The sequence below is a fragment of the Thermobia domestica genome, chromosome 3 (genome assembly GCF_964235325.1).
Source record: "Thermobia domestica chromosome 3, izTheDome1.hap1.1, whole genome shotgun sequence".
Taxonomy (NCBI): Eukaryota; Metazoa; Arthropoda; class Insecta; order Zygentoma; family Lepismatidae; genus Thermobia; species Thermobia domestica.
This window is the reverse complement of record NC_137456.1, coordinates 142795032-142812111: the sequence shown is the minus strand read 5'-3', so window position 1 is coordinate 142812111 and position 17080 is coordinate 142795032. Positions and strand designations below refer to the sequence as shown.

Below are 17080 nucleotides of genomic sequence, written 5' to 3'. Positions count from 1 at the left end.
AAATTAAAGAATAATTATGGATTGAGTTTGGATACTTAATAGTATTTATTGTGCTTGGTCACATAGCTCTGCTTCCTTATTTTAAGTAGTCATTATCTTCAAGTGTGCATTATGGGAGCGGTCCAATCGTAAATTAACGAAATAACATTCCGTTTTCTTTAATATTGAGGGCATGGTGGTTGGATGGTAGCATGGGATCCCTGGTTCAATTCCTGGCAAAATTTGCGGTAGACAACGTGTCCGCGAGTTTTCTCGGGGTACTCCCGTTTCCTCCTACAGTATCATTCCACCAATTCTTCCATCATTATTCATTTGCCTTCATCATCCGTCTCCCTTAGCCTAACGGGCATAATCATGGGATGTTGAACTGAAAGTCTTTTTCTTAATGTTGATGAAAGTCAAGTAAAAATAGCGACAGTGTTGAAATATTTGGAGAAAATTTTTCTGAGACTCCACGCGTATTCAAGAACCAGTCCACAATTTCATTTAACAATGTGCGATAACTGGTAGTGTTCGTTAGTTACCAAAGAAGTGGAAGGCCTTTGTTTTCATTAACGGAGGAAAACGTAATAGAGAAAAAAGTGATTTCACTAAACTGAACTCTGGCACGAAATCATGAAGGGAGCTAACTAGCTGGCGATTTGTAGTTGGGAAATATTTAATTAACACATTGTGAGTTATATCACTGTTGCTGGGTTTTTTTAAACATCCGCGAAGTAGCTTCCCAGCAGTTCGTAGACACTGGGTAAATGCTCCATTGCCTACTATCTATCTGGTTCTCCTAAAAGATAACCTAATCAGCTGGCCAGACTCATACTGTTTGACTTAGGGATCCCATGCGAATCACTGGACCAAAACGGCTAGGACGTTTGCAGTGTTCCAAGGCATAGTACAAATTCCTACAAAATACACAAAAAAGGCATTTGTATTTTTTATTACTATTATTTTATTTGATATTAAATTTCACGTACTTTTGGTAAACTGACTTATGGAGCGTGTCGTACATTGTTTTGTAGGACAGACATTGTATTATTTCTATGCAATTTATGTTCATAAGTTACGTTGTTTAGTGCTATATATTGAAGAAAAATCACATAGTATTCCACACAAACGTTCTGGAATGTTGGGTCTGGTATTATTTCACTTCATGTTAACACTAGGTTATTGTTTTCTACACTACAAAATATTCTCACGCTATTTGTGTAGAAAGTGTGAAATTTCATCTTCCGATCTCCTTAACGCCACTATCACTTTTTTCCAACATACTTCCACGTCCTTTTTTTTTTTTTTTCTCCCTTAAAGTCGTTTAAAAAAAATACAACTAGACGCTACACAAATATATTTTTACATAAAACGTATTTAAAAGTTTGTTTCCTGACACAATAAAGAAATTGTTTCGAGGAGCAGTTCGTAGTTGGTTCATTTGGAGTTCAAGTTCATTTTCAGCATGGAAGCTATATGAAACATAGCTCTACATTTAAACGTGGGATCTAGCTCCCACCAGAAATCGAACTGTGATCTCCTCGACGTGTAATAGTTCATAATTAATTGAACAGTATCATAGGTAGGTAAACTTTACAAAGTTATACTTAAGTGCGTGTATCATTGCATGTATGGTAATTAACGAAAATATGCCTCGTTTGCGCGCAGTAAAATACTTGCATCATATTTAAACGTTTTCATATTTCGATTGGTGTTGGGTAAAGAAAAATGAAATGAAATCTTTGAGTTTAACGTCCCACGGTTATGCCAGTTAGGCTAAAGGAGACGGTGGTGATGAGCGATGAATGAAATAGTGGAATGAAGAAAGTGGGAGGAAACGGGAGAACCCCGAGAAAACCCACGCACACGCGTTGGGTAAAGAGCTGTAAGGCATAAAATCATAGACTTATTCGTCTCAGAAAGAATATATCTTTCCAGTAATCACATCGTGATTGTAGGGAGTGATAATGTAAGAAATTGGGAGAACTGTTTACATGTCTCAAGTCTGGAACCTCTCTGATCAGTGTTCCATGAGCATATATGTTGCAAATTGTTAGCTAAAGAAAGCTCTTTCTTTCCATTGTTGGGAAATTTCCTTCACAGATTTACAGTTAAAGTTAATTTTGTTCATTTCGGAAGTCTATAAAAATTTATATATTTGTACTATTTTATTTTTTGTTCCTTTTTAAATAACATCACTTTAATGTTAGTCTTGAGTATTTCCGCAATAGTGACTTAATCAGCGTCGGCATGCAGGGACAGCATTGATTTGGCTAAAAATAAAATAAAATATTAATAATACACAAGAAGTTTTCGTCTATGATTCACCAATACATTAAGAAATTCCAGGATGTAGCAGGACAGACTGAAATAGAAACTTACGTCAAAAGAACTTAGTATGACTTCGTTGGTAAATTATGTGGGCGATGGAACGAGTAATATCTTATATAATTGTGAATTCAACTAAGAAGTACTTTAGCATATTGTAATAGGTAAATTTAATGTAGTACTTTCCTTTCCTTTCGTAGTATCAGAAGTACAGGGTACTGGAGGAAACCAAGGAAATTTAACTCCTACTCAGAGCGGCGACAGAAGTAATAAATTTGGATCATCAATCCCATACAAAATAGGTTGGAGCCCAGAGGTGAATGCATCAGTCAAAGAAAAGCAGGAGCAGGTAAGTTTCTGGTAGTAAAAATATTTACACTAGTATAGTAATTTCATGTTAGTTTATAGTAGAAGTAGAAACAAAATGTAAGCCCTGTTCTATGAATATGATTTATTTAAAAAAAAAAAAAAAAATAGTTATGCGATGTACAAAATGTCAGTTTTTCTTAGTAATTTCTGGGGTAGGGAAGGTTGTTATTTGAACATTTTGAGGCAAGAACCTGTCGTCACATGTGCTTAAATTGATAAGCGTATATTTTCCTAAGTTTGCTATTCCATTATGCAACATTATGTGAATCAAGATATCACAAGGTGTCTACTGTAGTGGAAGTCCTTGAATTATACTGGATTTTGTTTTACATAATAGAAATACTGGAATTTCAAAATTATAAAAACTGAATTAACAATTAAATTTTGTAATTTTAAGTTTCAACGAAAGTTAAGTGTGCTTTTTATTTGATAAATTTTCAAGCCAAATGTAAGTCGACCAGACTACATATGATTGACTGCATTACATACATAGTGAGCCTATTCCATTAAAAAACTTAAAGCAGGCCTTCTACTGTAGTTACGCAATAAGTGTGAATGTCAAACACATTTCTAGTGGCTAAATGACCAATATATGTACACTTAACTATTATTTTTCACTTTGAAATCGTTTTTTTTTTTTTTTTTCACCACTTTCTTTAATGCAGATTAAATGCTTACAATGGGACGAAAAAAATGTGTGTTAAGTTTTGATTTTTATATTGGAATGTTAATAAAAAAAGTGATACCAGAAATACTGCATACTACAGTTCCTAAACTCAATGTGTTAGACATCCTGTATGTGAAATATGTCTTAGACACCATGTATGCAAAGTATCTTTCCCTCAACTCGATTAGGATATAGGATTTTTAGATTTCTGGGCTCTCGGCATCTAAGGCCATTTAGCCCGTCACGTTTGAGGGAGCACACTATCCGGGGAAAGGGAAGGAAGAAAGGATTGGGGAAGGAAGGAAGCGGCCTGGACCTATAAATTAGGTACCACCCCGGCATTTGCCTGATGTGAATGAAGAAAACTCAGGAAAACCTCATTCAGGGTAGCTGGCCTGAAAGAGCGTGTTACACTTTTTCGACCGAGTGCCCCCACCGGGAATAGCAATATGTTTTATTTAACATTAAGAAAATAATTAACAGTTCGTCTGATTCCTTCATTTCCTAGCTTTCTTATATATCACAAAAATTAGATCAACATTAGATCAGAAGTACAAGAATCGTGAACAAGCGAAAAATCAATCCATGACGAGGTTAGGCAACAAATGCCACAAACGCATTAAACTATTTAATTTAGATGAATAAATAAGATAGAGATAGAAAATATACAGATAAATGAGGTGACATAAAGATAGAAGTGTAGGAAATGTATATATCTTGATTGGCGCTTAGATTTCAGTGCCTAGCTTACTTTATATGTCGTAAATTGTGATTTTTACTATGTACCTCGCGCCCAAACGTCTGGCGCCTAAACGGCTTTGCGCCCAAACGTCCGGCGCCCAAACGGCAGCGCCAAAACGTCCGCGCCCAAATGGCGGCGCCCAAACGTCCTGTCCCGGTTCAGAGGGGCTGAAGGGTAAAAAGGGATATTTCTTGACCAAAAACCGCACTTTCGCGGTTATTGCTCCGCTCAGGTACATGATAGGGACATCTGAGTGGTCCTTTCTGAAAGCCTATTTTGAACAAAACGACGTATGAATCATCATTCTACGATAATTAGGATCGTGTCAGGGATTTTTTACATAATCTCCTTTTTGTTACTACTGTAATTTGGAGCGCTTTGCGCGCTTTTGCCACATGAGAAAATATTTTTCCCGCCCTCAGTATTAAAGATAGGAGATTGGTATTTGTCGCAAGTAATTAGTACCATAAGTATTATTTTTGCAAGTGATTTCCAGATTTATATGTTTATCCCGTGCCGCACCAGAGGACCCCAAAATGGGAAAAAAGGGATTCACAAAAATCCCTATTTTCCTCAATTTTCCCTCCTTAGGGGCGTACAAGGGACATGTGAGTGGTAATGTCTGAAAGCTTACTCTATTCTGAAGAGAACGACGTATGAATTATCATCCCACAATTATTAGGGACGTGTCAGGAAATGTTTAAAGTTTCTATGAGATCTTTGGCAAAATTCTGGGGATATTCGCAGAAGAGGGAAATATTTTTTCCGGCCCTTAGTGTTGAAGATAGCAGATTGGTACTTGTCACAAGGAATTGGTATCACAAGTACTATTTTTGCAAGTGATTTCCAAATCTGTATGTTTACCCAGGACCGTGCTAGACGGCCTCAAAATGAGGGGAAAGGGTCCAGGACCCCAAACTTTGAAGTTTTTTTTTTTTGTCAAAAATCCCGATTTCCCTTCAAAAAATCCCCACAGGTTCATGATAGGGACATGTGAGTGGTACTGTCTGAAAGCCTACTCTATTCTGAACAAAACGACGTATGAACCATAATCATACGATAATTAGGGATGATGCTGTACCTTCTTGATTGAAAGTCAACAAAAACACCTAAAAAAAAACATATCTTAAAAGGGTTAATAAGGTAATAGCCTCACAGTACCATTGCTTAATAAGATAATAGCCTCACAGTACCCAGCACTATCAATTTTGGTTAAGTTGTTGCTTCGTTGGATTTCAGGGATTTTTTTTTCTTTTCTAAAGCTCAGTTTAACTGAAGACCACTATACAATTAATTTGGTTATGAGCAATCACAAATGTCCTCTGGTAGTATTGTACTAAATCAAATAATAATCATTTATCAGATTTTCCTGTGAGGATTTTGAGCTCACTGCTTCTTTGTAAATTATTCTTTACTACAATTTATTGTAAATCTTCAGCGACTGACTCCGAAAGTCAGCTATCAGCGCCTATTGAAGGACTAAATTACATCAATGACAAAGATGTCTGTCTATTGCAGTTCACTCGTTTGTGATATCATATTCATACCGTTGACAAAAGTGTCATTGATCTACAAAAACAATTTACCCATGCAAAGACTGTTCCAGGCTCATTACAACTCTAAGATGCTCTGCTAGTATCTCAATACGAAGCAAGAACGAATAAAATATGCTAGAATGGAACATTCATTTTTTTACTTTCGATCGGCCATAGAAGTAATACGATAATGTCTTACGATTGCGAAAAAGTCGAGATTTTAAAGGATTTATACGTTCTTGTATGCCAAAAGGGAAAATTCCAAAAGGAATAGTAATAGTTTATTATATAAGTTCTTTTGGATCAATTTCTCGAAGGCGCTGAGGCGCTTTTGTTCTTATTTCATAAATAAATATTTCACTGGTAATTCTGCAATATGACACAAGTTAGTATTCTTGTAAAAATCCCGAAATGGGGCACATTTTTTCGTACAATTTTCACAACAATAGCTCTGGCGATTTCGTTCACATTTGAATTATAAATATGTTCATAAGAACCGTACAATCTAGTATAAGCTATTTCTCTTGTAACTTTAGGAGTAATTTGGTTATCATCTACTAAACTTTTTTTTTTTTTTTTTTTGTATATCCTGATCAGTATCACAATCACGTGAGCGTACATTTCAATACGGCGACCAATTGAACGCATCAGAGCTTCTTTATTCCTTATTTTCCTTTTCCTTTCTTTTCCTCCTCCCTGTCCGATTAAGCACTTATCGATATTGTATAAAGTGTTTTTGTAGTGTGTGTGTGATTATGCTTTCACTATAGTGCGTATATATAGTCGGAACAAAGGAATTCCGAAGTGGAAATAATAGACGAATTACTAGAAAATAATGAAAACATAATCTAAAATAGTGTACTATGGTGGAATGTAGTCACGTCATAGTGTTAATCAAGTTGTAAGTAGATAATTTTAGTGAAGGGAGAGAAAACTAATGGGACTGCTTAGAAAAAGAAGATAAGATAATATAATATAGAATTTAAAAAAAAATGATACGTAACGATGAGAAATAATTTCTGCGAAGCATAAGTCTTCTGTAGATTATTGTTTTTTTAATTGTGGGGCGTTATGAAGAAATATATAATACTTTTTGTAAATAAATGTTAAGAAGAAATATAAATAATTTTTAATGTAATTTAAAGTTCTCAGCTATGCTGTCCATATCTCATCTCATGAAGTTTTAAAGGAACTTTGCTAAGCTCTCCACCACATTATTAAATCAAAGACGATAAAGGGTATTTAAACAATAAAGAAAATCACCTATATGTATCTTCAAAATGTTACCAAATGAACTAAAATTCTTTGGAGGCTAGAAATACCCTTCGAACTAAGAATGCAGTTTATGATGTTATAATTGTCAGTATTTCGTACTTTTGCACTACATGGGAGGTCTTGGAAATAGCCATTAGTTTATTTAACAGCATTTTATAAATATTGGATAGCATACTTTTTAAAATTGCAGTGCTATTCGCAAGAAATAATGCTAAAAATCTTAATTAAGACCTAGAAACCATGGCCCCACGGGAATGAAATTTTGTACACTTTACACGTACATGATAATGCACACTGGATCCTATATCTATTGACAGAATATACAGGGTGTGTTAAAAAATATGCCAGTCCGTTGTATACTTATTTTCCAGCTTCTGTGCAGCCTGCACTCTTATACAATTCTTCGACCTGGTGTCCCAGTTTGTCAAGGTTTGTCGCCGGGGTTGCAGACTGGACCAGACGCCGTCAAGTTGAGTCTTACGCAGTGTGTACTGATCTGATGATAGTGCAGGCAAGGGAAATGACACGCGTTTGAGAGTGCAGTAACTTGGTTGTATGAGCGGTGATTGTTAGTTGAAATACATTTCCCTAATGGTGTAGGAACGACAAAACGGCTTGAGTAAAGTTCTGAATGTACACTGCAGTGATCAGTGTTCCCCATAAAAAGCAGAAGTGAACGATTGTAGATCCTCACATGATACCTGACATTAGTTCTGTGTGTCGCTGCCGTATACGCTGAAAGATGTTGCTTAGACGGTCGGTACCACATTTGCAAACATCACTAGCTCCGAGGCTGAATCGGCTCTCATCACTAAACAATGATGCGCCGTTCATTCCTCCAATTGCTTTACGCCACCGCTGGAAACGAGCTGCATCATAGGTAGAGGAAGTCTGGCTAGTAGAACCCGTGATAGTAGTGAAACGGTTGCAGATGGTTCTAGCTGACAACCAGGTGCTATATTGATCATAATCTGCGATGCGGTCAATGTGCGATCCGCAGTGTAACAGCTTACTTGAGAACAAATCCTATACCGTTCGGAAACAGGACTAACGTGCGCGTCAGTCCTCAGTTCAGTGGTGCCTACATTAAAGTCAGTAAGCACTTGTGCAAAGTGTTACGCGATTCTGCGGAATGATCACCGGCGGCCTTCTGCAGTACCCTAACTTAGAATCCGTTACTGTGTTAACTCGAGCTCGCCTCCAGTTCTAGCATGTCTCCATATCTCCAATATTCACGACCAATGTGACGCACAATGCGGTGTGAGAAAGTCTTAACAACTCTTTTTGTAGGCCACCAACACGTGCTATAAACTCAATTTTTACGACCAGTACTCACTTCCATAACTGCGGCAATAATTATCATTTCGTATACATCTATGGATCTAACTGTAACTCACAAAAATTCTTTTGCGTCATTTCCGTCTGAATATTATTATTATTATTTATTTATTTACCAGTGTAGATCATGTTCTGATTCAGAGTAAGACATTGAAGAAAAAAATCCTTTTTCCAGATTCAGCGGTCTGTTAGCAGTAGATTAGAAGTTAACATGAAGCTAGAACAAGATGATATGGAAGGAGTAGATGAACATGAATGGGTAAGTAAGCTGTTCGCTTTGGGCTATTAATATTGACGTTTGGAAAAATTAAAATTAAGTTGTGAATGAGCATCCAGATAATGAATATTAGGCAATTCATGATACAGTTCTCCCAATTCAAAGAAGTAAATGACAAAATTTTCAAACCAGGTCATTGTTACGTCTGTCTAGGGATATCATAACTCCAGAGTAGCTGAAAGATTAGTTTCTTGCTTCTGGTCCATGTTAGCTTCAGGTATTTAATTCAGCTTGACGTCCAGATTTTCTTTTAAAACACTAAAGAGATAACTTTAATTGACATGTAGGGAATTCCGGTTAAGAAAACCAGAATTAATGGTTTTGGGAAGAAACCATTTACAAATTATACTTGAGTGAATTAAGATATTTCCTAAGCTGATCGGTTGTCCTTGTAACGTAGATTCTAATCGGTATGTAATTTATATTTAATATTTCTTTCCTTTGCGTGGAAAATTATCAAAAGAAAGGTAAATTATATAATTTAAAAAGTATTTTTGTTTGATTGAATTATGCCTGCTCCCAGCATCGAAAAAGCTATATTAGACAGAACCTTTGCTTAAAGAGGAATCCGAACCATTACTCAAAAGGAAGTAGAATTCGCCAGCACCAGATATTTGGTTTAAACAGTTATGTCTAATAGTTGTGACTTCACGGAATGACCAGGTGCTTTTCTTTCCCACATGCAGCGAAAGGAACTTAATCGTTGATATGCAATAAACTTCAACGTATGTCCCAGAGGCTATAGGAGGCCCACAGAGCTCTTTGCCGTGACCCACACCCATTTCAAAAATGTAATACTTAACATCACGAAAACCTGGTTAGAAACAATTCTAAATACCATAGTATAGCTTAACAGCCCCAAGCGTAATTGAATTTTCAATGTGGACCGAACTATTTGACAAGTTGAAGACCCCTGATGTAGAATATTTCGATCATCTTTATATTAATTCATATTTTAGGAGGATACTTAGTGTACATGTTGAATAACTAGTTTGAAAAGGATAAATTAAAGCTAATATTTCCGAACTGTTCACGTAAGAAGATCCGAAATTATTCTAGTTTAATTGCTACAAGGCATGATTTTGTGGCTGATGTACGTAATTGCAGATTAAAAGATAGAAAGAAAAAAAAAGTCAGCTAAAATTGTGTAAATTCCACTTGTAGAAACATGGCAAGTTTTAATTATTATTGTGTATCAAAACATATGTATGTATCGGTGAATGTATTAGTCTAGGTTTATATTGCCGTGTAGTGTACACTATTCTACTTTTTTTTTTTCTGATCCTGGATGAACATTAGCTGTGATTGCAGAATGATGTAACCTTATAGTACTTCCACAGCCTTTAGGGTGAGTTTTACCATTTATATTGTCACTTTTGTCCTGTATAATAGAATAGAAACTTCATTTAGCTTAAATATGTAACAGTAGGTGAAAATGGTAGTTCTTTTACGAATCGATTCTGCAGATGTGCATACTGCAGAGTGAAATATTAGCTGCTTTCGGAGATGATAATCGTTACGCTAGGACACAATTGACCTTTCACATTCATTTCCAATTTTGAACAAATTAGGAGGTCAGGATGAAAAGTTACTTCGAGTTTGGCCGTAGCCAGATCATGAAACTAAGTTGAAACTAAACGTAACGACGATATATAGGCTGAAGTAATTATTATGTAATGAATAAATAACTATGTATAGCTTTAAAAAAAAAAAAAAAAACCGACTGATTTACAGTAGGAGAAATAATATAAAAAGAGAAAAATATCTGCTGATTAATAGAAATAGATTTCGTTTGGGAAATAATGCGCAAGACTGAAGGTGTATGAAAATTAATTGGAAAGCTCTTTGCCACAAAGAAGATGGGGAATGAATATAAAACTGGACATTAGGAAAGGGGGTAATAATAATTCTGAGCAGATTTACATAACATAGGATACGAGCTTCAGGTGAACTTGTGATAAATTGGATGGATGTATTAGTGGATGATGTATTAATGAATGGATCATTTCATATTATAATATTATATCTGTTTGTTCGTGCTCTCTCTATATTTGAATAGACAAGGGTCTGAAAATTTTCGTATACAAGACACCTTCCCGTGGGTTTCATTCCAATTATATTCAGAGATGTCGTACAAGTTAAGGAAAATAGCTAAAACGTACTTTCTTAGTTTTAAGCTACCAACAAACATGGAAAGGTCTTCAAGTTATTATAAAAATGATTTCGTGGATAAACACAGTTTAAGTGGCATATACTTTATCATATCGGATCTTTTGTCCTTGTGACACTACTTATATAGGAATGTTCAAAAGAAAAATTGGCACCAGATTAAAAGAATACACAAAGGAGTCCCGTAGGTATGAAGAAGCTGTTTCAGGGTTGTCATGATCTTCAAACTACAAAACATACAGTTCAGAAGGTAGAAATTTCATCGCATCGTGGCACTTCTAATATTGAAAGGAACGTATTTATTATGTAAGGACAATAAACCCACTTTTTAACACTTAAAAAAGGAAACCTAGAGCAGGACTGGGATACCATCATTACCAACTATATCAATAAAAAATGTAATTTAATATTGTAAAAACTTTATTATATACATCTTTTAGGCCATACAAAAAGTAACAAAAAAAGAATGAATTTGAACATTGTCGGTTGGGAGACAAGAATAGTTATCGTAGAAGTTTACAAAGATAAAATTCCTAAAAAATAAAAAAACATATTTAATTGTTAGTGCACTAACCAAATTATAAACATTTTTATATGCACACCACTGTTGTTATGGACAATGTGAAGACAACATGGAAAAAATTCTAAGCCTAAGTTCTGAAAACTGTGTGCCCGCGGGAAGCAATCGGCTATAAAACGTATGAAAGGAACATTATTTAGATGAGTTAGAAGTGTAGCCACCAATCAGATTGAAAAGTGAACAAACGAGCCATAATGGCTTATCAAGAAATGCCGTAATGGCGTGGACCTACAACTTAATTTATGATCCAGACCACATAAACTCCGACCGGAAATCAAACCTTGGTCTCCCGCGCGCATGCTAATCGTATAGTTACGAAGGAGCTTATAAAAGCTGTTGAACTGTCTCTATGTGTAAATATATTGATATTTTTAAAGATATTTGATTTTGTGTGTGTTTGATATACCTCAAAGTTCTAAGTGATAAGAAAAAATGGGATGATTTGCCGTTACGTTTTCCATTTCTTAATTTATTCTTTTCCTGTAGAAATTAGCTATGTAGTGAGTAGGAGAAGCATGTGAAATCTATATTACTTGTATATATTGACAGATTGTATTCATATATGGTAGAAATGAACTAAAAAGTATGAGAAGAATGTAATAAATAAAGATGAGTTAATAAAGTTTTTGAAAAAGTTTAAAAAAAAAAAAAAAATACAGAAGTAGAAAACAACTCAGAATAGAAGTGCATATTTCCGTACAGAGCTGCATAACAATCTAAGTTCTAACGAACCAGAATTCCACTCGTAATTCACAGAAACGTATATTAATGCTTTAAAGACACGATATCTTCATAATTTTACAGCAAAGTAATTGCAATATGGTTTTCAAATCATTAAAAGACTCTTCATGTGTAGTTTGATTGCGTGGTTCGTTCAGGTCACACTTTATCACACTTACAGTATTTACTGCGATAGAAGTTTCGGTAAGAATGCACTTTGTGTAGAACATCCATAGGAACCGATACAATAAATAGCAATATGAGCAATTACACACTATTAATTTTAACAAAATGGGTCAAAACTTACCTAACCCGACTGTACCCTACTTGTTCCTACCTTGCATCATGTCAACAATGTGACAAAATCACTTGTTCTGCACAAAGTGTACTCTTGCCGAAGTTCCTATTGTTTCCATAGGCCACTCAGATTTTCAGAATTCGTTGTGAACGCAATAGTATGTGCTATCATAATACTTGTAAGAAAAGCAAACTTACTTTCCTTACTATGAAAAGTACTCAGCATTTTTGTTTTATTATTTGTATTTTGTAAAGGATATTTCCACTTATTAATTTTGGTAGCGTAAGTACTGCTACCTTCTATGGAGCAGTATGGTTTTGATTGAGGTTATAGAAAGGTAAAATAAAATAGAAGAATTCCTCAGTAATCTTAAATTCTAAAGAAACAAGCGGAACGTGCCACTATCGAAGGAGAAAATTATATATTGAATTACATATCATTCACAGAATCGTTGCTAATTGACGTACTCTCGTTGCTGTAGTAACGATAGAAACAGTGCCTTTAAAGTAGCGGGAATGGAAAGTGCCAGAAATTCCTCTGTGTAATACTCCACATAATAATACGATAACGATACACTCTTAACAGCTAATCAGCGGTGTGCCTACAACATAATCACAGAATTAATAATTGATCATTTCTCGTTGCCATGATAATTATAGCAACAATACATATAAAGGCCGCAACATAGGCAAAGTTACCAACAGTGGAAATTACAAGAAATTCCTATGCACATAATACCATGCACGTATTTATAGGATACTTAGCGATGAGCCTACAATTTCCACTAATCCGAATTTCATATTACAGACTGATATGAATGACGAGCAATAGAAGTGAATTCGCTCCTTAAAAATCCTGAAATTTACCTGATCTTTAAACCAAAACCTGTCCTTTTGTGTTGTTCTGTAGAAGGTAGCATCTCTTAGGCAACCGATTAATCAGCAGAATTATAAAATAGAACATTTGATGCATACCTTCCATAGTCTTCTCTGACATCCAGTTTTGTAGATCTAAGTGATAGGTGTCATATATAATAGTAGAATTAATAGCTGCCGCAATTATAAACTACTCTCACTATTACAGTGTTATTTTAGTTCCATATTTTGAGCCGATGGGTATTAACGAACTTTACTTTTGTCTTTATAGGATGAATAAGAGTTCTGCACCGAGCTATGGAAGAAAGTATAGTTGAAACAAAAAGCGATACTCTTTTAGTGCTAGTCAGAATGCAAGAAATATAATTCACATTCCGAGCACACTATGACATGTCACAAAATATTATCTATGTAATACTCTTGACCACAGTTTATGTTGCGTTGAAAGGTTAGCAACCTTGCAAATGAAAGTTTGAATGTTCTTTAACCCAGTGGAGCATTTAGCTTTTTTTTTCTTTTCTTGATTCTCTTGTATAAACATTATACAATGTACAAATCAATGCGAATCGTATGCTTTATTATGGTATAATTTATTTATTATACATTTAAGGGAAAGATGGCAATCATCGTGACACTTGTGATTGTGTGTGTACATGTGTGTTGTTTACGTTGCTTTTAACCCTCTCTTGATTGCAACACTCTTTTGACATAACGTATCGATCGATATGAAGGGAGAGGCGAATATATGTGTATGGATTTCAATATTTATTACATATTGAATATTTGACAATGATAAGATTTTTTGACAAAGATTTGATACTGGTAAGATAAAGATTTGACAAGATTTGTAATTTTTTACAAAGTAGAATTTTTCTATTCTATAAGTAGAAAAAAAAATGTGTAGATTGATTCCGTTATTTTATATATAATTTATTGACAGGGATATACTACCTTGACGTTTTGTCTGTAACATAGTGGTATTTTTTGTACATATTTTCGTTCTTTCATAGTTGAAGAAAAAATGGGCCAGTATATTAATGGCATATATTATTAAAGTTCTGTTATTTTGATGGTGATTGTTTAAAAATGAAGTGTTCTGTTGAATAATGATGGATCACTGTCAACTAAGATTATACTTGTCACAAGTGGAAAGATATATTCTCAGATAGCCAGTTTTATTGTAGGTAATAGATGTCATATATAATAGTAGAATTAATAGTTGCCACAGTTATGAACTGTCATCATTTTGTTACCGTGTTATTTCATTGATAGTTTCGTAATTTATGTCACCTGTATTTTACTAGGAACTCATATGTTACTGTTACTACGAACTTATACGTTTACTAGTAATATACGTTACTGTATTTGTAAGATAAAAGTGTTTTACTAAGTTCTCGACAGCATTATACTTAATTACTGCTCGACTAAAGGTTTTCCAAAGTGATTTTTTTTAATTCTTCATTGAAACCATTGTGTATATGGCCTCATAAAGAAGTTGTACATAATGGTAATAATATAGTGGGAAGGTGGTTACGTAGTCGGTAAGGTTCGCATGATTCGAAAGTTCATATTTCATTAGTAAAACTAGGTAGGTTTGACGATTACTTATTGTTTTTACATCTCTTACATATTCAATAGTAGGCTCCTGAAAGAGATTAAAGAACTCATTATTTGTCAAAGAAATAAACAAACATATCTCTTATGTACGAAAGAGTAATGATTAAATTAGCATTAATTGAACAAAATAAATACTGCGGTGTCAGATAAGAAATTCAATGAAATAATATGGTGACGAATACGTGTGGCAGTATATATTTGGCGAGTTATTAACAAGTCTGAAATATTTATTTGTAGCCTGTCCAGTTATAATCCCATAACAATTGTTAAGTTCCTGGTAAAATGAAGTTAGATTTTTTTTTTTAAATTTTTTATCTAGCAACACATAAAGTAGTCTTCTGCTGATGAGAATGTTTCTATTTGTGGCATTAACTATATTGAAATTCTTTTTTGTAACGATTGTGTTTTTTGTTAGCCTACATTGTTGTTTGAAAACTAGTCTTCTTCTTCAGGTAAGCAGTGGATGCAATCAGAAGTGCCATTATTTATTACAATTACCATATTTGTAGGCCTATTACATATGCCAGTGTTATCTTTCTAATTATGTTTGCCAAAAGAATAAATAAATAAATAAATATTCAGTACATACGTATATTAACTAAAGAGAAAGCAACATTTTGTATAAATAGTTACGTAGATGCTTGTGTAACATTTCCAGTTATGTGACATTCCACTTCAATACTACTATTGCTTTTTCAGTCTTTCATTGTAACAAAAAAGATTCAAATAAATGATGGTACAAAAATATTGTCTGCATCTTCTTGTGAATTTTCAATAAATAAATAAATAAATAAATAAAATATCCAATTTGACTATATTTTTTAAGGCATGATATATATATTATAATGCATATTTACCATTTTATTGCAAGCGTCAAGATACAAGGTGTGATCAAAAAGTACGGTGAATGTAGTTGCACAGTGCCATCTATTAATGTATCCACTTCAACTAGAAAGACCAGTATCCTTAACCTTTGGCACAGTCAATGTCGAGTTTGAACGAGTTGTGACATAGTAATTGGCTTCCAGAGGCAGAAGAGTGAGAACGTGTTAAGAGTGTCTGTCGAGCGCCAAAATTAAATTTTGTTCTAAGCTACAAAAAAGTGTCAAAGAAGCTCACGAAATGTCAAAATCAGTGTATGACGATAAAGTGGTGGCATTGAAGACTGTTTACAAGTGATATAAGTGATTCAAAAACGGTCTATGACGCCAAAAACAGATGAAAACGTGCAAGTCGTGGTACAAATGATTTATTCAAACAGGCGAATGACTATTCCAGAGCTTTCCAAAGAACTAAGCATCTAATATGGATCCGTGAAAAGCATTTTAACCGCCAATGAAATGGACAAATGACTTCCTTCTTCACCACGAAAACGCGCCGTGCCACATTTGTTTTTGATCTGCGAGTTTGTGGCCGAAAAAGATGTTCCTGTCTGTCCACGTCCGCCTTACCAGATTTAGCAGCATGCGACTTCTGGCTCTTTCCAAAAATTAAAACCATGCTTAAAGGAAAACGTTTTGGCATCACTACTGACATTGAGAGGGACACGACAGAACAGTTGAACGCCCTCTCAAAAGAAGTCTTCCAGAAAGACACCCAGTCATGGATTCAACATTGGAAGGAATGCATTGCTTGCCGAAGGCAGTACTTCGAAGGAGATTAAGTCAAATTCCATGTAAGCGTATTACTTTGTTTCTAACAAAATTATTCACTTTTTGATCACACTTCGTAATTTTTTTTAATGTAGATTTGCATTAATAGTAATGAGGTGAATGTATATATAAACATAAAATTATAAGGATTATGTGAATAAATCATTTATAATCGTACTGTAATATGTAATGTCAGTACCTGTACCTGTAAGTCTTCCTGTTTAAAAGCCTTTTCAGTATGGCACGAAATAGGCTGGGGTGGAGAAATGGTTCCTTATTGAGATGACTTCTTTAACGATTACCTACTTACATTTTAATGTATTAGCTGAGAAGAAGAAAAAAAGATACATGGTTACATTATTATGTAAGCGAATTATTATTGTTGATTTGACTATAAAGGGATGTTACTAGATTTGAGATACCTGTCTGTATAATTAGTTGCGGAAGTAACAATAAAAGTCATAAAATAGGCAAAAAGTATTCTCTGAGCCATTATTTAACTTTACATAGTTGATGTTTAAGGACAAGGAATAATATACAACAACACAAGGTAATTTATTGAAATAAAATTGGTAGGTTATAATTCAGTTGTATCTGCATAATGAGATTTCTAATATATGCTAAGTTTTAGTAACGATTATTTGCAAATAATTCTT

General features: G+C 34.4%; 1 protein-coding gene across 4 annotated transcripts in view; it reads left to right on the top strand.

The window, feature by feature from the left end:
- The window catches only part of pod1 (coronin), a 112171-nt gene extending 95564 nt beyond the window's left edge, over positions 1 to 16607 (top strand). For 3 of the 4 annotated variants that reach the window (XM_081751772.1, XM_081751769.1, XM_081751770.1), the window contains 3 exons: positions 2511 to 2659; positions 8412 to 8495; positions 13427 to 16607. In XM_081751772.1, the coding sequence (XP_081607898.1) occupies positions 2511 to 2659; positions 8412 to 8495; positions 13427 to 13435 (242 nt within the window). In that variant the 3' untranslated portion in view covers positions 13436 to 16607. Of the gene's footprint in view, positions 1 to 2510; positions 2660 to 8411; positions 8496 to 9812; positions 9862 to 13426 lie in introns of all 4 variants that reach the window. The other variant, XM_081751771.1, reaches the window with a different exon arrangement.
- Positions 16608 to 17080: the final 473 nt, after the last annotated feature.